A 19,192-nucleotide genomic window follows, 5' to 3' on the forward strand; every position below is an offset into this window, starting at 1 on the left:
GTAGTCCTCCCACCACAGAGACAGAGAGGCGTAGTCCACCCACCACAGAGAGGAGTAGTCCACCCACCACAGAGACAGAGAGGAGTAGTCCACCTACCACAGAGCCAGAGAGGAGTAGTCCACCCACCACAGAGACAGAGAGGAGTAGTCCACCTACCACAGAGCCAGAGATGAGTAGTCCACCCACCACAGAGCCAGAGAGGAGTAGTCCACCCACCACAGAGACAGAGAGGAGTAGTCCTCCCACCACAGAGACAGAGAGGAGTAGTCCACCCACCACAGAGACAGAGAGGAGTAGTCCACCTACCACAGAGACAGGGAGGAGTAGTCCACCCACCACAGAGAGGAGTAGTTCTCCCACCACAGAGACAGAGAGGAGTAGTCCACCCACCACAGAGCCAGAGAGGAGTAGTCCACCCACCACAGAGAGGAGTAGTCCACCCACCGCAGAGACAGAGAGGAGTCCACCCACCACAGAGACAGAGAGGAGTAGTCCACCCACCACAGAGAGGAGTAGTCCTCCCACCACAGAGACAGAGAGGAGTAGTCCACCCACCACAGAGACAGAGAGGCGTAGTCCGCCCACCACAGAGACAGAGAGGAGTAGTCCACCCACCACAGAGAGGAGTAGTCCTCCCACCACAGAGGCAGAGAGGAGTAGTCCACCAACCACAGAGAGGAGTAGTCCTCCCACCACAGAGACAGAGAGGAGTAGTCCACCCACCACAGAGGCAGAGAGGAGTAGTCCACCCACCACAGAGACAGAGAGGAGTAGTCCTCCCACCACAGAGACAGAGAGGAGTAGTCCTCCCACCACAGAGACAGAGAGGAGTAGTCCTCCCACCACAGAGAGGAGTAGTCCACCCACCACAGAGAGGAGTAGTCCTCCCACCACAGAGAGGAGTAGTCCACCCACCACAGAGACAGAGAGGAGTAGTCCACCCACCACAGAGAGAGAGAGGAGTAGTCCACCCACCACAGAGCCAGAGAGGAGTAGTCCTCCCACCACAGTGAAATACAACCCAGCACCACACAGTTTAGAAACCACAGGGAAGGTCCATTCAGCCAGTCCATGTGTGGGTATCCCCAACGGACCTGTCACAAAGACCCAGCCTCAGGCCTTCCTCAGTGCTACAGAGACTCACGGTGAAGCATGCGGATCATGTGCCCACTGCCAGGAAGAGCACAAGGTGTGTGTCACAACCAGGAACTCAGCAGAGCCACCTGAACCGTCAGGGACAGAGGAGACGGTGAATGGGATCTGTTCAATGATGTCGTCTGTGGAGGCTGGACATCCTTTTGAGGAGGGACTTACTGTAGAGGTGGGACTTCCTCCCTTGCTAGACACCCGTGGGCCCATACCTCTTTCCAACATCCTGTCACCTGATCTGTCTCTCTCACCATCGCAAAACAGGAAGGGGATCAACCAATTGGAATCCCAGTTAGCCTCACCTGTCCCAGCTCCTGGGCTAGGCGGTGAAGGAATTACAGAGATACGAACACAGAGCATTAGTTCACGACCCCTGAAGAAGGATGCCGTTCAAACCCAGGGCCTAATCCCTGAGCTCCAGGACCAGGGGGACTCCAGCACAGAGACACCCAGGGACAGTGAGCACTCACCTGGGGAGAGTACGAGGGATGAGGGCTGGCTGGGGGAAGGTTACACCTCCGTAGAGCTCCAACCTGCTTCTGCTCATCCCCAGTCTGACGCTGTGAGGTGGAGTGAGGAATGCCTGCCCCCCCATCCACACTCCCTCCCCCACATAGACTGGCCACCTCCCTCTGACAAGTCAGGATCAGAAGACTCAGAACACTCACAGCTGTTATCAAAGACATCGACTAGTGAGGACAGGACAGGACCAACCCATTCCCTGTCCGGGGTGAGAGAGGAGGAGAAAGAAGAAGAAGATTGTAATGTTTACAGTCAACAGAAGCAGGCAGTAGAAAGCACATCCTGCCCTGAATCAGCACAGCCAAACACTGTTATAACAGCGGAGTTCTCTGACCATACAGACACTGACTCTAACCATGTTGGGTTGTCAAGCACAGAGGAGACGGAGGACGCTATATTCCCCTATAGTCCTACAGGAGTCTTCATAGAGATCACTAGTGATCTGTATGTTGACCTCTGCACACAGGGTGTTTCTAGTGACATAGGCCAAGGGTCAACCCAACCTACAGAGACTGAGCCTCTTCAGGGAGACAGCACAGAACCCCCTGCCTTAGATCAGGAGGCTGTACCACTGAGAAGGATAGAGATAACTGTGGGAGCGGACTTTCCTGTTATCGTGGGAACAGACTCTCCTGTTATCGTGAGAACAGACTCTCCTGTTATCGTGGGAACAGACTCTCCTGTTATCGTGGGAACAGACTCTCCTGTTATCGTGGGAACAGACTCTCCTGTTATCGTGGGAACAGACTCCCCTGTTATCGTGGGAACAGACTCTCCTGTTATCGTGAGAACAGACTCTCCTGTTATCGTGGGAACAGACTCTCCTGTTATCGTGGGAACAGACTCCCCTGTTATCGTGGGAACAGACTCTCCTGTTATCGTGGGAACACTCTCTCCTGTTATCGTGGGAACAGACTCTCCTGTTATCGTGAGAACAGACTCTCCTGTTATCGTGGGAACACTCTCTCCTGTTATCGTGGGAACACTCTCTCCTGTTATCGTGGGAACAGACTCTCCTGTTATCGTGGGAACAGACTCTCCTGTTATCGTGGGAACAGACTCTCCTCTTATCGTGGGAACAGACTCTCCTCTTATCGTGGGAACAGACTCTCCTGTTATCGTGGGAACAGACTCTCCTGTTATCGTGGGAACAGACTCTCCTGTTATCGTGGGAACAGACTCTCCTGTTATCGTGGGAACAGACTCTCCTGTTATCGTGGGAACAGACTCTCCTGTTATCGTGGGAACAGACTCTCCTGTTATCGTGGGAACAGACTCTCCTGTTATCGTGGGAACAGACTCTCCTGTTATCGTGGGAACAGACTCCCCTGTTATCGTGGGAACAGACTCTCCTGTTATCGTGGGAACAGACTCTCCTGTTATCGTGGGAACAGACTCTCCTGTTATCGTGGGAACAGACTCTCCTGTTATCGTGGGAACAGACTCTCCTGTTATCGTGGGAACAGACTCCCCTGTTACCGTGGGAACAGACTCCCCTGTTACCGTGGGAGCAGATTCCCCTGTTACCGTGGGAACAGACTCCCCTGTTACCGTGGGAACAGACTCTCCTGTGTGTAAAGAACAAGTCCGTAGCCGCCGGGATCACCTAGAGATCCACCACAGGTTCCCTGAGCCTCCCTCTCCCTGCCCTGTGCCACCCTCAATCCTTTCTCTGTCCTCCAACAACCACGCCAAGGCCAGTGAAAGGTTGTGGTCGGGGTCTCTCTGTACGAGGGGCCAGGTGCCAGAGCAGTGGTCCTCTGAGGTAGAGATAAAGGTAGCCCACCAGAGCAGGTCAAAGGAGTGTGGGGATAAAACTGATGGTGAGTCCCATTCCCTGACCGAGCCCACAACGTTTACCTCAAACCTCCTGGGGGACACCAATGAGACTCTGGACAGCACTCTTGAAGACCCCCCTGAGGACTCTGAGAAGTTCCTGTCCCTCGTGGACTACCACCCTTACTGGTGCAGTGACAACTCAGCCGTGTCCTGGCTGGAGGGTGAGTGTCACTTCAGCCTGGCTGAGATGGAAGAGCTGGAGAGGCTTCAGAGAGAGGGTTACGGAGACGCCCCTAATCAGAACCATACAGACTGGAGAGGAGACATCTCTAACCATACAGACACTACAGACTGGAGAGAAGACATCTCTAACCATACAGACACTACAGGCTGGAGAGAAGACATCTCTAACCATACAGACACTACAGACTGGAGAGAAGACATCTCTAACCATACAGACACTACAGGCTGTAGGGAGGCTAATTGTGTTGCAAACAGTCCAACAGGCCTCTCTGAACCCTTATCTTCCTACCTGGAGACCGGAAGCCTGCTATTGGACAGTGCGGAGAAGAAGGGCCAGCAGCCCATTCCCCACCAATCCCCCAAGCCTCCCTGGGACAGAGACATACAGGAGTGTAGCAACTCACCTGAGGCTTTAGGATTAGAGGACAGTTTTTTTACTGAGGACAGCTCATACAGCTCCTACCTCCAGACCAGCTCTCACCCTGCCCTCCTGCAGCAGGATTGTGGGGTGAGGATCGTGAGGTACCCCTATCCTGACGTCAGTCTCAACCTGCTCTCCCTTAGTAGCCTAGAAACCATCCTAGAGGCTGATCCCGACCACTCCCTGGACAACTCTGGGACAGTGGAAGATGAGACAGGAGATGAGGAAGATGAGGAGTGGAGAAAGATTGTTAGGATAAGGCCCACTGAGGAGGACAGAGGCACTGTTCTTCTGTCTGGTGACATCATCATATCCTATGTGCCCACTTTCAGCCCGTCGTCGTGTCGCCCTGAGGACTTGTCCAGTATCGAGTCATCAGAGCACCAGCTAGTCTTGTCGACCTTTGACCCCGATGACCCCAGGGTCATGACCTTACCACACGAGAAGGACACCTCGGGCAGCGAGAGATGCTCCAGTCCCACCTCCACCTCTGTGTCCTACGATTTTGACACCACCAGCACTAACAGTGAGGAGATGGAAGAGTCCATCCTGCCTGTCTCAGGGGGGAACGCCAACCTCCACAAACCCATGAAGAGCAAATCTAAAGGCGGCCGGGCGGGGAGCTCCAAGTTCTCTGTCTTCGCCAAGATGCCTTCTTTCAGGAAGAAGAACAGTCTGAAGAACACCAAGATGGACAGCTCGTCCTGGGACTCACCCGACCTGGGCCTGGGAAGGGAGCTGAGGGGAGGACATAGGGGACAGGGGGGAGACACCTCAGACGATGACAGTGTCTTCTTGACGGTCCAGCAGGCCTTCTCGTCCGGTCCGGTGGGTTGCTACGAGACAGAGGAGGAGGACTACAGCTTCGTCCCCTCCACGCCTCGCTCCAGCCACGTCCGCCTGCTCTTCAGGGATGGGCCCAGCAGCCCAGACTCCCCCCTGACCTCCCAGCCCGGAGATCTCAGACACGACCACACTCGGGCCCCCGAGGGCCTGCACGGCTACAAGAGGAGCAAGAGCTCAGACAGCCCCAACCTCCGCATGCGCATCGCCCAGGCCCAAAAGTCCCTGTCCAGCCTGTTTGAGTCTCGCTCCATGGATAAGGAGAACGAGGAGGAGCAGGGGAGCGTTGAGACAGGGAGTGAAGGGAAGGTGGGGCGAGCCAAACAGTCCTTGAGGAGGCTGAGGGCCAAAGAGGCTGAGCTTGTGAGGAGGACCCTGTCTGTCCCGGTCGGGGATGGGGTCGAGTTAGAGGACGGTGGGGGTTTGAGAACGCCCAGACAGATCCACAGTGACTACGCATCCCGCTCGGCCTCAGGCTCAGCTCTCAGTGTCCCTGGGTCCCCCTCCTCTCTCAAGGCTCTGAATCTCACCGACCCCCTCACCAAGAGGGGCCTGCAGGACAGTCACAGCGTGGCCGAGGCCGACACCCCACAGGGCTGCAAGTTGGATGGCCAGAGGAGGAAAGGGAAAGTCCCGCCCAACGGCCTGTCAATCAACTTATCAGACTCAGGCCCGCCGTACTCGCAAGACTCTGAGGCTCCGCCCGCGAATGAATCCAGCCCCCTGTTGCCCATGAGCCCCGCCTCCCTGGCTGCATTAGCCAATCAGCTGTCCTGGTCCCCAGGGGGAGCCTATGAGAGCACAGCGTCTAGCATGGCAGCTACACCAGACACACCATTGAGACCCATGAGCCCCAAGCCCCACAGCCCCAGATCTGCTGCCCAGCACAGGGCTATCTGCTACCCCCCCACTGCCTCTGGCCGGGCCTCAGTCCTGTCCCTGCTCCTCATGGGCCAGTCAGCCAGTGTAGAGGGCCTGTCTGACCCGCCAGAGAAGCCCAAGACCCTGAAGCCCCGAGCAGGACCGTTAGGCTCCTCCTCACTCAGTCCATTGGAGGACAGCGAAGTGGACAGTCTGCTTACTCCTATGTTCTTCAAACAGTTTGAGGTAAGGCACAGCTATATGATAACAAAGCTATAATGCCTCATTGTTATCATTTGTTTGACGGATTGCATGTGTTTTGTTAAGCAGATTCTCCATGGCAGGCAGGGATGGCCTTGTGTGTAACTGATAATAACTAATAATAACTGGTAATAACTATAAATAACTGACAATAACAGAATTTACTGAAAATACTGAAATAACTGAAATAACCGATAATAACTTGGAATAACAAAAAAACTGATACAACTGATAACTGATACCAACCAAAATAACTAATAACTCATACAGCTGAAATAACTAATATAACTGATAATAACTGGTATGACCGATACAACCGGAAATAACCAATAATAACGGAATAACCGATACAACCAACAATAACGTAATAACCGAAATAACCGATATTAACCGATAACTGATATGCCTGATTATAACTGATATATCAGTTATTATCAGTTGTATTAGTTGTCAGTTATTTCAGTTATAACTGATATTAACTGATATTATTGATATTACCGAAATAACTGATAATAACTGATATGAACTGATATAACTGAAATAACTTAACTGATATAACCGATAATAACTGATAACAACTGAAATAATTGATCACTGATAATAACTTGAAATAACTGATGATAACTAAAATAACTAAAATAACTGATAACTGATAACGGATAACAATATATATAATGTATAATAATACATATAACTGATGTAACTGAAATAACAGATAATAACTCATATTAACTGATAATAACTGATATTACTGAAATAACTAATAACAGATATTAACCGAAATTCACTGTTAACAACTGAAATAACTGATGACTGATATAAACTGGTAATAGCCGATATAACTGACATTAATGAAATAACTGATAACCGATATTAACTGATGTAACTGAAATAACTGAAAACAACTGATATAACTGAACTGATAATAATGGATATAATGTAAAATAACAAATATAACTGATGTAACTGAAATAACGGATATAATGGATAATAACTGATATAACTGATGTAACTGATAACTGATAATAACGGATAATGTATAATAACAAATATAATTGATGTAGCTGAAATAACAGATAATAACTGAAATAACTGATAATAACTGATAACACATTAACTGGTAATAACTTATATTACTGAGAACTGATAATAACTGATACTGCTGAAATAACTGATAACTGATATTAACTGAAATTTGCTGTTAATAACTGAAATATCTGATAACTGATATACCCGGTAAGAGCCGATATAACTGATATTACTGATATTAATGAAATATCTGCTAACTGATATTAACTGATAGTAACTGATAGTAACTGATGTAACTGAAAATAACTGATATCGGATAATAATGCATATAATGTATAATAACAAATATACCTGATGTAACTGAAATAACGGATATAACGGATAATAGCTGATATAACTGATAACTGATGTTACTGAAGTAACCGATAATAACTGATATTAACTGATGTAGCTGAAATGACTGCTAATAAGTGATAACTCATATAACTGATTTAACTGAAATAACTGATATAACTGGTAGAGATTCTCTGAATGATCGGCTATGAACAGCCTACTGACATATACTCCTGAGGTGCTGACCTGTTGCACCCTCTACAACCACTGTGATTTGTATTATTTGACCATGCTGGTCATCTATGAACATTTGAACATCTTGGCCATGTACTGTTATAATCTCCACCCTGCACAGCCAGAAGAGGACTGGCTACCACTCAGAGCCTGGTTCCTCTCTAGGTTTCTTCCTAGGTTCCTGCCTTTCTATCGAGTTTTTCCTAGCCACCGTGCTTCTACACCTGCATTGCTTAATGTTTGGGGTTTTAGGCTGGGTTTCTGTACAGCCCTTTGAGATATTAGCTGATGTAAGAAGGGCTTTACAAATACATTTGATTGAAATGTGATTGATATACCTGATAACTGATATTATTGAAATAACTGATAATAACCGATAAGAACTAATGTAACAAATACAACTGGTAATAACTGATAACTGAGATAACTGATGATAACTGCTAATAACTGATAATAACTGATAATAACTGATAATAACGGACTTAACTGATAATAACAGCTTATAATGGATATAACGGATAATAGCTGATAACTGATATTAATTGATATTACTGGTACTACTGAAATAACCGATAATAACCAATAATATCCGATATAGCTGATAACGGATACTAACTGATATAAACTGAAATAACCGATAACTGATATTACTGAAATAACTGATAATAACCGATATAACCGATAACGGATATAACTGATGCTAACTGATGCAGCTGAAATAATGGATAATAACGGTTAATAAAGGATAATAACAAATAATAAAAGATATAACTGATGCTAACTGATGCAGCTGAAATAATGGATAATAACGGTTAATAAAGGATAATAACAAATAATAAAAGATATAACTGATAATAACTGAAATTATGGATAATAACGGATATAATAACGAAGAATGCAGACGTTAAACAGCCCAAAACATGTAATCTATTAAAGAAACAGCTAGACATCCTTACTATACTATCAACCTCCCTCAGGGTACATCTTTGATTGGCAGGAATATGTTTTTAAAAAGAAAAGTCTCCTCTGGCATCTGCTGTTCCAACGTTTTGTACCCATCATGATAGAATGACCTGACTGACTGTCAGTTTAACATCATGATAGAATGACCTGACTGACTGTCAGTTTAACATCATGATAGAATGACCTGACTGTCAGTTTAACATCATGATAGAATGACCTGACTGACTGTCAGTTTAACATCATGATAGAATGACCTGACTGACTGTCAGTTTAACATCATGATAGAATGACCTGACTGTCAGTTTAACATCATGATAGAATGACCTGACTGACTGTCAGTTTAACATCATGATAGAATGACATGACTGTCAGTTTAACATCATGATAGAATGACCTGACTGTCAGTTTAACATCATGATAGAATGACCTGACTGTCAGTTTAACATCATGATAGAATGACCTGACTGTCAGTTTAACATCATGATGGAATGTCCTGACTGTCAGTTTAACATCATGATGGAATGTCCTGACTGTCAGTTTAACATCATGATAGAATGACCTGACTGACTGTCAGTTTAACATCATGATAGAATGACCTGACTGACTGTCAGTTTAACATCATGATAGAATGTCCTGACTGTCAGTTTAACATCATGATGGAATGTCCTGACTGTCAGTTTAACATCATGATGGAATGACCTGACTGACTGTCAGTTTAACATCATGATAGAATGACCTGACTGACTGTCAGTTTAACATCATGATGGAATGTCCTGACTGACTGTCAGTTTAACATCATGATAGAATGACCTGACTGACTGTCAGTTTAACATCATGATAGAATGACCTGACTGACTGTCAGTTTAACATCATGATAGAATGACCTGACTGACTGTCAGTTTAACATCATGATAGAATGACCTGACTGACTGTCAGTTTAACATCATGATAGAATGACCTGACTGTCAGTTTAACATCATGATGGAATGACCTGACTGTCAGTTTAACATCATGATAGAATGACCTGACTGTCAGTTTAACATCATGATGGAATGTCCTGACTGTCAGTTTAACATCATGATAGAATGTCCTGACTGTCAGTTTAACATCATGATAGAATGACCTGACTGACTGTCAGTTTAACATCATGATAGAATGACCTGACTGACTGTCAGTTTAACATCATGATAGAATGACCTGACTGACTGTCAGTTTAACATCATGATATAATGTCCTGACTGACTGTCAGTTTAACATCATGATAGAATGACCTGACTGTCAGTTTAACATCATGATAGAATGACCTGACTGTCAGTTTAACATCATGATAGAATGACCTGACTGTCAGTTTAACATCATGATAGAATGACCTGACTGACTGTCAGTTTAACATCATGATAGAATGTCCTGACTGACTGTCAGTTTAACATCATGATAGAATGTCCTGACTGTCAGTTTAACATCATGATAGAATGACCTGACTGACTGTCAGTTTAACATCATGATGGAATGTCCTGACTGTCAGTTTAACTTCATGATAGAATGACCTGACTGACTGTCAGTTTAACTTCATGATAGAATGACCTGACTGTCAGTTTAACATCATGATAGAATGACCTGACTGACTGTCAGTTTAACATCATGATAGAATGACCTGACTGACTGTCAGTTTAACTTCATGATAGAATGACCTGACTGTCAGTTTAACATCATGATAGAATGACCTGACTGACTGTCAGTTTAACATCATGATGGAATGTCCTGACTGTCAGTTTAACATCATGATGGAATGTCCTGACTGTCAGTTTAACATCATGATGGAATGTCCTGACTGTCAGTTTAACATCATGATAGAATGTCCTGACTGTCAGTTTAACATCATGATGGAATGTCCTGACTGTCAGTTTAACATCATGATAGAATGTCCTGACTGTCAGTTTAACATCATGATAGAATGACCTGACTGACTGTCAGTTTAACATCATGATAGAATGACCTGACTGACTGTCAGTTTAACATCATGATAGAATGACATGACTGTCAGTTTAACATCATGATAGAATGACCTGACTGACTGTCAGTTTAACATCATGATAGAATGACCTGACTGACTGTCAGTTTAACATCATGATAGAATGACCTGACTGACTGTCAGTTTAACATCATGATAGAATGACCTGACTGACTGTCAGTTTAACATCATGATGGAATGTCCTGACTGTCAGTTTAACATCATGATAGAATGACCTGACTGACTGTCAGTTTAACATCATGATAGAATGTCCTGACTGTCAGTTTAACATCATGATAGAATGACCTGACTGTCAGTTTAACATCATGATAGAATGACCTGACTGTCAGTTTAACATCATGATAGAATGACCTGACTGTCAGTTTAACATCATGATAGAATGACCTGACTGACTGTCAGTTTAACATCATGATAGAATGACCTGACTGACTGTCAGTTTAACATCATGATAGAATGACCTGACTGACTGTCAGTTTAACATCATGATAGAATGACCTGACTGTCAGTTTAACATCATGATAGAATGACCTGACTGACTGTCAGTTTAACATCATGATAGAATGACCTGACTGACTGTCAGTTTAACATCATGATAGAATGACCTGACTGTCAGTTTAACATCATGATAGAATGACCTGACTGACTGTCAGTTTAACATCATGATAGAATGACCTGACTGACTGTCAGTTTAACATCATGATAGAATGACCTGACTGTCAGTCATGATAGAATGACCTGACTGACTGTCAGTTTAACATCATGATAGAATGTCCTGACTGTCAGTTTAACATCATGATGGAATGACCTGCCTGTCAGTTTAACATCATGATGGAATGACCTGACTGTCAGTTTAACATCATGATAGAATGACCTGACTGACTGTCAGTTTAACATCATGATAGAATGACCTGACTGTCAGTTTAACATCATGATAGAATGACCTGACTGACTGTCAGTTTAACATCATGATAGAATGTCCTGACTGTCAGTTTAACATCATGATGGAATGACCTGACTGACTGTCAGTTTAACATCATGATGGAATGACCTGCCTGTCCGTTTAACATCATGATGGAATGACCTGCCTGTCAGTTTAACATCATGATGGAATGACCTGACTGTCAGTTTAACATCATGATAGAATGACCTGACTGTCAGTTTAACATCATGATAGAATGACCTGACTGACTGTCAGTTTAACATCATGATGGAATGACCTGCCTGTCCGTTTAACATCATGATACAGCAGCCATGTTAACCCTTGCTCCATCAAGAGGATGAGGGAAGGCCAGGCAGGGTGCACTATGGGATAAAGTGTTGACTGTCTTTCACTGGCCCTGTTCCGCCTCAGTGTAACTGGTGTGAAATGGCTAGCTAGTTAGCGGTGCGTGCTAGTGACATTTCAATAGGTGACATCACTTGCTCTGAGACCTTAAACTAGCTGTTTCCCTTGGGCTCCGGCTTGTATGAAACGATAGGTAACGATTCTTCGTGGGAGGCAATTGTTGATGTGTTCAGAGGGTTTCTGGTCAGCCTCAGGCTGAATTTAAATAACAGCTTTGGGCACTTCATCTCTTTCTACAGTCGTGTGTGTGTGTGTGTGTGTGTGTGTGTGTGTGTGTGTGTGTGTGTGTGTGTGTGTGTGTGTGTGTGTGTGTGTGTGTGTGTGTGTGTGTGTGTGTGTGTGTGTGTGTGTGTGTGTGTGTGTGTGTGTGTGTGTGTGTGTTTCTTTCAGATTAAATGCAGAATAAGCCCTTCTTCATCTCCTTTCCTCCCCTGTGCTCTCCTCTTCTGAAAGAGAGATGAAGAAGTAGGAGGAACCAATAGTCATCTCTTACTTTCCTCCACTGTGCTCTGCTGTCACTGGCGTGGCATGGTACATTTCCATTCTGTGAATTAGTTAGTCTTCTCCCGTCCCGTCTGCCAGCTCTGAAACAGCCCAGCCAGCCCAGCCTTACACAGCAGGCAGCTTGGAGGGGGACTGTGTGTTCAAGCCCCCCCTAGTGGAGTTTGCAGGAAGCACCCAGCAGGGATCCAGGCATGTTTTGTCTAGATGGGAAGCAGCCAGGGCCGGACTACTGCATTTGGGCCCCGGGCCTCCTAACTCCAGGGGGCTCCCCCAAACAGCTAACTTGCTGTATTTCAACACATTTTGACATGGGGCAGAGAAAAAAAATGGCATAATGTTATTCTACACATTTTGTCATGAGGCTGGGAGAAAATGTTCCTGTTTTAAAGCTAGTTTCCTTTAATTCTACACATTTTGCCATGGGGCAGAGAGAACAATTGGCTGCTTGATGTCATGGGGGGGTTTTAGGGCAGCAGGTAGCCTTGAGGTTAGGGTGGTGGGCCAGTAACTGAAAGGTTGCTGGTTCGAATACCGTAGCCAACAAGGTGGAAAGAAAATCTGTCACTGTGTGTTTGAGCAATGCACTTAACTGTAATTGCTTCAGGGATTCTGTACAGTGGTGACCCACTCCCTGTGGGTGTTTCAGGGGAAGTTGTAATGTGCAAAAAACATTTCCATTACACTCTTGTGTGTAGCAGGACAAATATAAACACTTGCCAAATTATTATCATTGGTTTTAAAACGGCTAAATATTCTCTCATTCTCATGTCAAAATATGAAGAATAGCATGAGGTTAGGATAATTAGGTTAAGGTTAGGAAAAGGGTTAGCAAAAAGGCAAACATTATTCAAACATTTAACTTTTGACTTCACTTTGACATTAGCCATGACCAAGCAGACAGGGACACAGAAGCTAAACTTAACCATCCCTTCTAACCATGACCAAGCAGGCAGGGACATAGAGGCTAAACTAAATCATGATTAAGTAATGTGAGATATCTCAGTATTTATGCGCACAGGAAATAGTCAGTGGGAACTACCTTGCCTGTCAAGTGCATCAGTTACACAAATCAAGACAATTTCATTCACCTGTTCCAGCATAGTGATCAACACTCCATAACAACTGTTTACGATCATGTACCAGTAAGAATAATATGCTGTCATGTACACAGATAGATGCCATATTGTTGCTAACCAGTTGACTATTCACCCAAAGACCAGTCAGGATGGATGTAGACCAAGCAGCCAGGCAGGGGGAGGAGGGAAGAGGCTAGCAGAGCTGAAGACTCCTGGGTCTGGACCGGACACTACTGCCTTAACCATCAGACCACCACTAGGCCACAGGCCGGACAGGGATCCGAGACGCCACCACTGCTGCTCAGATGACCTGTGGATCGAAGAGGAAACGAGACGGAAGCGGAAGCTGGCCCAAATGAAGAGGGGAAGCCTGGGACAACTCAGTCCACACTGTGCTGAAGAGCTCGACAAAGTAAGACTCCACCATGCTTACCCGTGCAAAACAACTTACAGCCTAGGGAGATGGATTTTGTCTCTCTCCTCCTCCTCTTCCTCCTCCTTCCTCCTCTTCATCTACGTACTGTCATGAGGATGGTTCCCTCCTCCGTCTCTTCTATCCTTCGTCAGATGTCTTCTACCGAGTCTTGACATCTTTCCTTTGTTCATTTTTTCCCCCACCCATTTCATATTTTTTGGATGTCTTTCTCGCTCGCTCCTGTTTCCGTACCAGTCTCTCTCTCAGCTCCTACTGTTAGCCTAAACCTGCATGCACCTTCAGCTCAATCTGTTCAGGAAAAACCCATTATTACTGTTGCTCTATCACATGATATAGTACACGTATATTCAGGATTAAACTAAGAAAAGGCAGGGTCTTAACATTTAAAGTGAGCATTATACTAACTATAGACTTCTAGGTATGTAGGCCTTGTTGGATCCCCAGCTTTGATTTTGCCTCCTCCCCACAGTCGCATGCTCCAGTGTCCCTGTCGACCATGGAGGCATTCTCTGGGATGCTCCTGAAGACCCACTGCTTCTCCCAGAGCACCCCCATCGGTCTGGACTGTCTGGGCTGGAGACGACGCATCTCCTACCCCTGTGAGTATCTCCTACATCCCTCTTCCTCCTCCTAACCCTGAGAGTAGCTCCTACCTCCTCCTCCTAACCCTGAGAGTAGCTCCTACCTCCTCCTCCTAACCCTGAGAGTAGCTCCTACCTCCTCCTCCTAACCCTGAGAGTAGCTCCTACCTCCTCCTCCTAACCCTGAGAGTAGCTCCTACCTCCTCCTAACCCTGAGAGTAGCTCCTAACCCTGAGAGTAGCTCCTACCTCCTCCTCCTAACCCTGAGAGTATCTCCTACCTTCTCCTCCTCCTAACCCTGAGAGTATCTCCTCCTTCTCCTCACCCTGAGAGTATCTCCTACCTTCTCCTCACCCTGAGAGTATCTCCTACCTCCTCCTCCTCCTAACCCTGAGAGTATCTCCTACCTCCTCCTCCTCCTAACCCGGAGAGTATCTCCTACCTCCTCCTCCTCCTAACCCTGAGAGTATCTCCTACCTCCTCCTCCTAACCCTTAGAGTATCTCCTACCTTCTCCTCCTCCTAACCCTGAGAGTATCTCCTACCTTCTCCTCCTCCTAACCCTGAGAGTATCTCCTACCTCCTCCTCCTCCTAACCCCGAGAGTAGCTCCTACCTCCTCCTCCTCCTAACCCTGAGAGTAGCTCCTCCTCCTAACTCGGAGTACTGCATACTGCTGGCTCTCTCACTCGCTATGCCAAGGTTGGTTCCAATAATCTACAATGTCTTTTTTCCTTTTCTCATGATGACCACCTATTTACTAGATTATAGGTCCCCTGTCCCCCACCCCTGGCCCCCCACCCCTGGCCCCCACCCCTGTCCCCCACCCCTGTCTCAGACTCCAACTCCATTCCCTAGATGTAATTCTGTTTGTGGGACTTACTGTATTTATCATTTAGTTCTGCGTTTAAAATCATGTCCTCACCAAATCCTGGATTAGCCTGCGGGCATCATGCCACGCACTGCAGCAACATCTGTTGTGAAACAACGACTTTATTCTGAAGCTAGGTGTAACACTACTCTGAGCCAATTACAATTATTACTGTTTTGGCATGGACATAGTGTTGTTGTAGTACTGCCTGTCACCAGCAGGGGGATTCACATCCTCTGCACATCAGTGGTCCCACAGTTTATTGGAGCTTGGAAAGGCATTGTACTGTTCACATTAACAGACAGTCCAACTGAAGGAGAGCCAGTGACATCATCAGTTTTAAATCCAGGTCAATGAGTTTTTGAGAATATGTAAACACTGTGTTTCTATGGTGATTAGTCTCTGGAAGATATGGTGGTATCTCCAGATGGATCGTCTTCTGAATTTAGTGGATTTTTTAGTAGTCCTGTTCAAAATCCAGCCGTCACTTTAGTGGGAGAACACAGAATTCTCCCGGAGGGTGTGTGTCTGTGTGTGTCAGATTGTCTGTCTGACTCAGCTCTTCCTCTGAGAAGCCTGTAGGAGATGGAATATGGAAGGAGAGAATGGTTTAGGAAAATCTCATTTATTCATTATCTATAAAGTTTTAGCTTTCTGTCAGGACCGTTTTGAGAAAAACGCAAACGATAGGTGCTAGACTCCTTTTTCTATTGCTCTGACTGTGAGAGGGTCTCCAGGGTAACCTATCATACTGCTGAGTTGGTCGGACATAAGGTTGTGCTGAAATGACCCTGTTCATTCTGATGTCATTGGGTGGGCGCACGCACGCACGCACGTGCACACGCACGCAGCAGATTGCATGCCACTCAAAGTGAGGTCAGTGTTCTTGCACCAGATGCCTTCCGTGTAATTTGATTCATTTTAGTTCATTGAATTGAACGGCCAATCAAAAGACAAGTGTAGTGTCAACCTCTTTTGCTGACTGGCTAATGGGCTGTGCACCATAGAAATAGAATGACTAGAATGGGTATCCCTATTGAAGTCAGTAGGTTGATGATGGGTAGTTATATTTCTGTGGTATACACCATGCAGTGAGCTAAGCCACTTTTCACCTTCCAACACCATACTCATCTGTATTCATCATAGCCCATGAAAGGATGTTTTCAAACTGACACTAAATATCGGTCACACACCAAAGGGTTTATAAGTAGGTTACAGATGGTTAGTTATTGGTTTATACATACAAAAAATATTTAACTTAAGCCTCCGTTTCAGTCGGTCTGCAGTCTTTAGGTCCATCCAGTATATCTGTGAGAGAGAGGGAGGGAGAGAGGGAGAGAGGGACAGAGGGACAGAGGGACAGAGGGAGAGAGAGAGAGATCTTCCCTCCAATCTAAACTTTACTGGCCTTGTTTCTGAAGGCTCCAATGTCACAGCTCAGTGGCTCTGTCTGCCTGGTCTTCTGACTTTTAACCCACCTTATTGTTACTGTGTGTGTGTGCGTGCGTGCGTGCGTGCGTGTGTGTGTGTGTGTGTGTGTGTGTGTGTGTGTGTGTGTGTGTGTCAAATCAAAATCAAGTCAAAGGTGTGTGTGTGCGTATCTTCATCAGGACCAACAGCCTTTCCATTACCAGGTGGTACAGCAGAACAACTGTCTCTCTGTGTCCTATGAGACAGTAGAACCACCATGTTTCTCTGTGTCCTATGAGACAGTAGAACCACCATGTCTCTCTGTGTCCTATGAGACAGTAGAACCACCATGTTTCTCTGTGTCCAATGAGACAGTAGAACCACCATGTCTCTCTGTGTCCTATGAGACAGTAGAACCACCATGTCTCTCTGAGACAAAGACAGCAGAAACTTGGCACACCTATATTAGGGGAGGTTCTCCCATTCTTCTCTGCAGATCCTCTCAAGCTCTGTCAGGTTGGATGGGGGAGCGTTGCTGCCCAGCTATTTTCAGGTCTCTCCAGAGATGTTCCATTGGGTTCAAGTCCGGGCTCTGGCTGGACCACTCAAGGACATTCAGAGACTTGTCCCGAAGCCACTCCTGCGTTGTCTTGGCTGTGTGCTTAGAGTCGTTGTCCTGTTGGAAGGTGAACCTTTGCCCCAGTCTGAGGTCCTGAGTGCTCTGGAGCAGGTTTTCATCAAGGATCTCTCTGTACTTTGGTCCATTCATCTTTCCCTTGATCCTGACTAGTCTCCCAGTCCCTGTCTCTGAAAAACATCCCCCACAGCATGATGCTGCCACCACCATGCTTCACCGTAGGGATGATGCCAGGTTTTCTCCAGACGTGACACTTGGCATTCAGGCCAATCTTTGTTTCATCAGACCAGAGAATCTCGTTTCTCATGGTCAGAGTCTTTAGGTACCTTTTGACAAACCCCAAGTGGGCTGTCATGTGCCTTTTACTAAGGAGTGGCTTCCATCTGGCAAGTCTGTCAGAGGGTTTCAAATTTGGGGAAATGACACTCTCTCTAATTGTTTTATATTTATGACATTTTGTCAGGAAATGCAGCTCTGTCTCAGGTTCTGCTGTTGTGCAGTGGTTGCACAGCTTTTCCTCTACAGGGAGCCAGGTTTTCCTGTGTCTACCCTTCTCAATGGCAAGGCTGTGCTCACTGAGCCTGTACTTTGTCAAGGTTTTTCTAAGGTTTTGATCAGTAACCATGGTCAAATTGTTTGCCACGGTGTACTGTCAATATGTTTCCCAATATTTAATGTCGTTTTGTTTTGACTGTGTTGTAATTTGGTTTGTTCTGATTGATTGGATGTTCTGGTCCTGAGGCTTCAGTGTGTTAGTAGAACAGGTTTGTGAACTTAGGACCAGCTGGATGAGGGGACTCTTTTCTTTGCTCAGCTCTTGGCATTGCAGGGCTTGGTAATTATATGAGAGGGGATCACTATTTTAGATGCTTCCACAACATAATTGCTCTTGTTTGAGTTTTTGTTATTAGTAGATATTGGCCTAATTCTGCCCTGCATGCATTTTTTGTAGTTTTACTCTGGACATGTAGGAGAATCTTACAGAACTCTGCATGCAGGATTTCAATGGGGTGTTTGTCAAATTGGGTGAAATCTTGTTTTGCAAGTGGACCCCACACCTCACTGCCATAAAGTGCAATTGGTTCAATGACACATTAAATTAGTTTTAGCCTAATTTTGAATTTCTTTTTTAATGGCGTAGAAAGCCCTGTGTGCTTTCTCTCGCAGTTCATTAACTGCCTCATTAAGGTGTCCAGTTCAGCTTATTTTTTAACCTAAGTAATTGTAGTGTGTGCAGTACTCTACAGTGGGGGAAAAAAATATTTGATCCCCTGCTGATTTTGTACGTTTGCCCACTGATAAAGAAAGGATCAGTCTATAATTTTAATGGCAGGTTTATTTGAACAGTGAGAGACAGAATAACAACAACAATATCCAGAAAAACGCATGTCAAAAATGTTATAAATTGATTTGCATTTTAATGAGGGAAATAAGTATTTGACCCCCTCTAAATCAGAAAGATTTCTGGCTCCCAGGTGTCATTTATACAGGTAATGAGCTGAGATTAGGAGCACACTGTAAAAAAGACACCTGTCCACAGAAGCAATCAATCAATCAGATTCCAAACTCTCCACCATGGCCAAGACCAAAGAGCTCTCCAAGGATGTCAGGGACAAAATTGTAGTCCTACACAAGGCTGGAATGGGCTACAAAACCATCGCCA

At 45.6% G+C, this 19,192-nt stretch overlaps 1 protein-coding gene across 1 annotated transcript in view; it reads left to right on the forward strand.

Annotated features, from left to right (window-relative positions):
- Positions 1-878: 878 nt before the first annotated feature.
- arhg4 (Rho guanine nucleotide exchange factor 4) overlaps positions 879-19,192 on the forward strand; it is an 88,493-nt gene continuing 70,179 nt past the window's right edge. Inside the window, exons 1-3 of the mRNA XM_014181751.2 lie at positions 879-6,065; positions 13,736-14,008; positions 14,502-14,631. Of these exons, the coding sequence (XP_014037226.2) occupies positions 1,269-6,065; positions 13,736-14,008; positions 14,502-14,631 (5,200 nt within the window). The 5' untranslated portion in view covers positions 879-1,268. The remainder of the gene's footprint in view (positions 6,066-13,735; positions 14,009-14,501; positions 14,632-19,192) is intronic.

This window comes from Salmo salar, chromosome ssa29 (assembly GCF_905237065.1).
Source record: "Salmo salar chromosome ssa29, Ssal_v3.1, whole genome shotgun sequence".
NCBI lineage: Eukaryota > Metazoa > Chordata > Actinopteri > Salmoniformes > Salmonidae > Salmo > Salmo salar.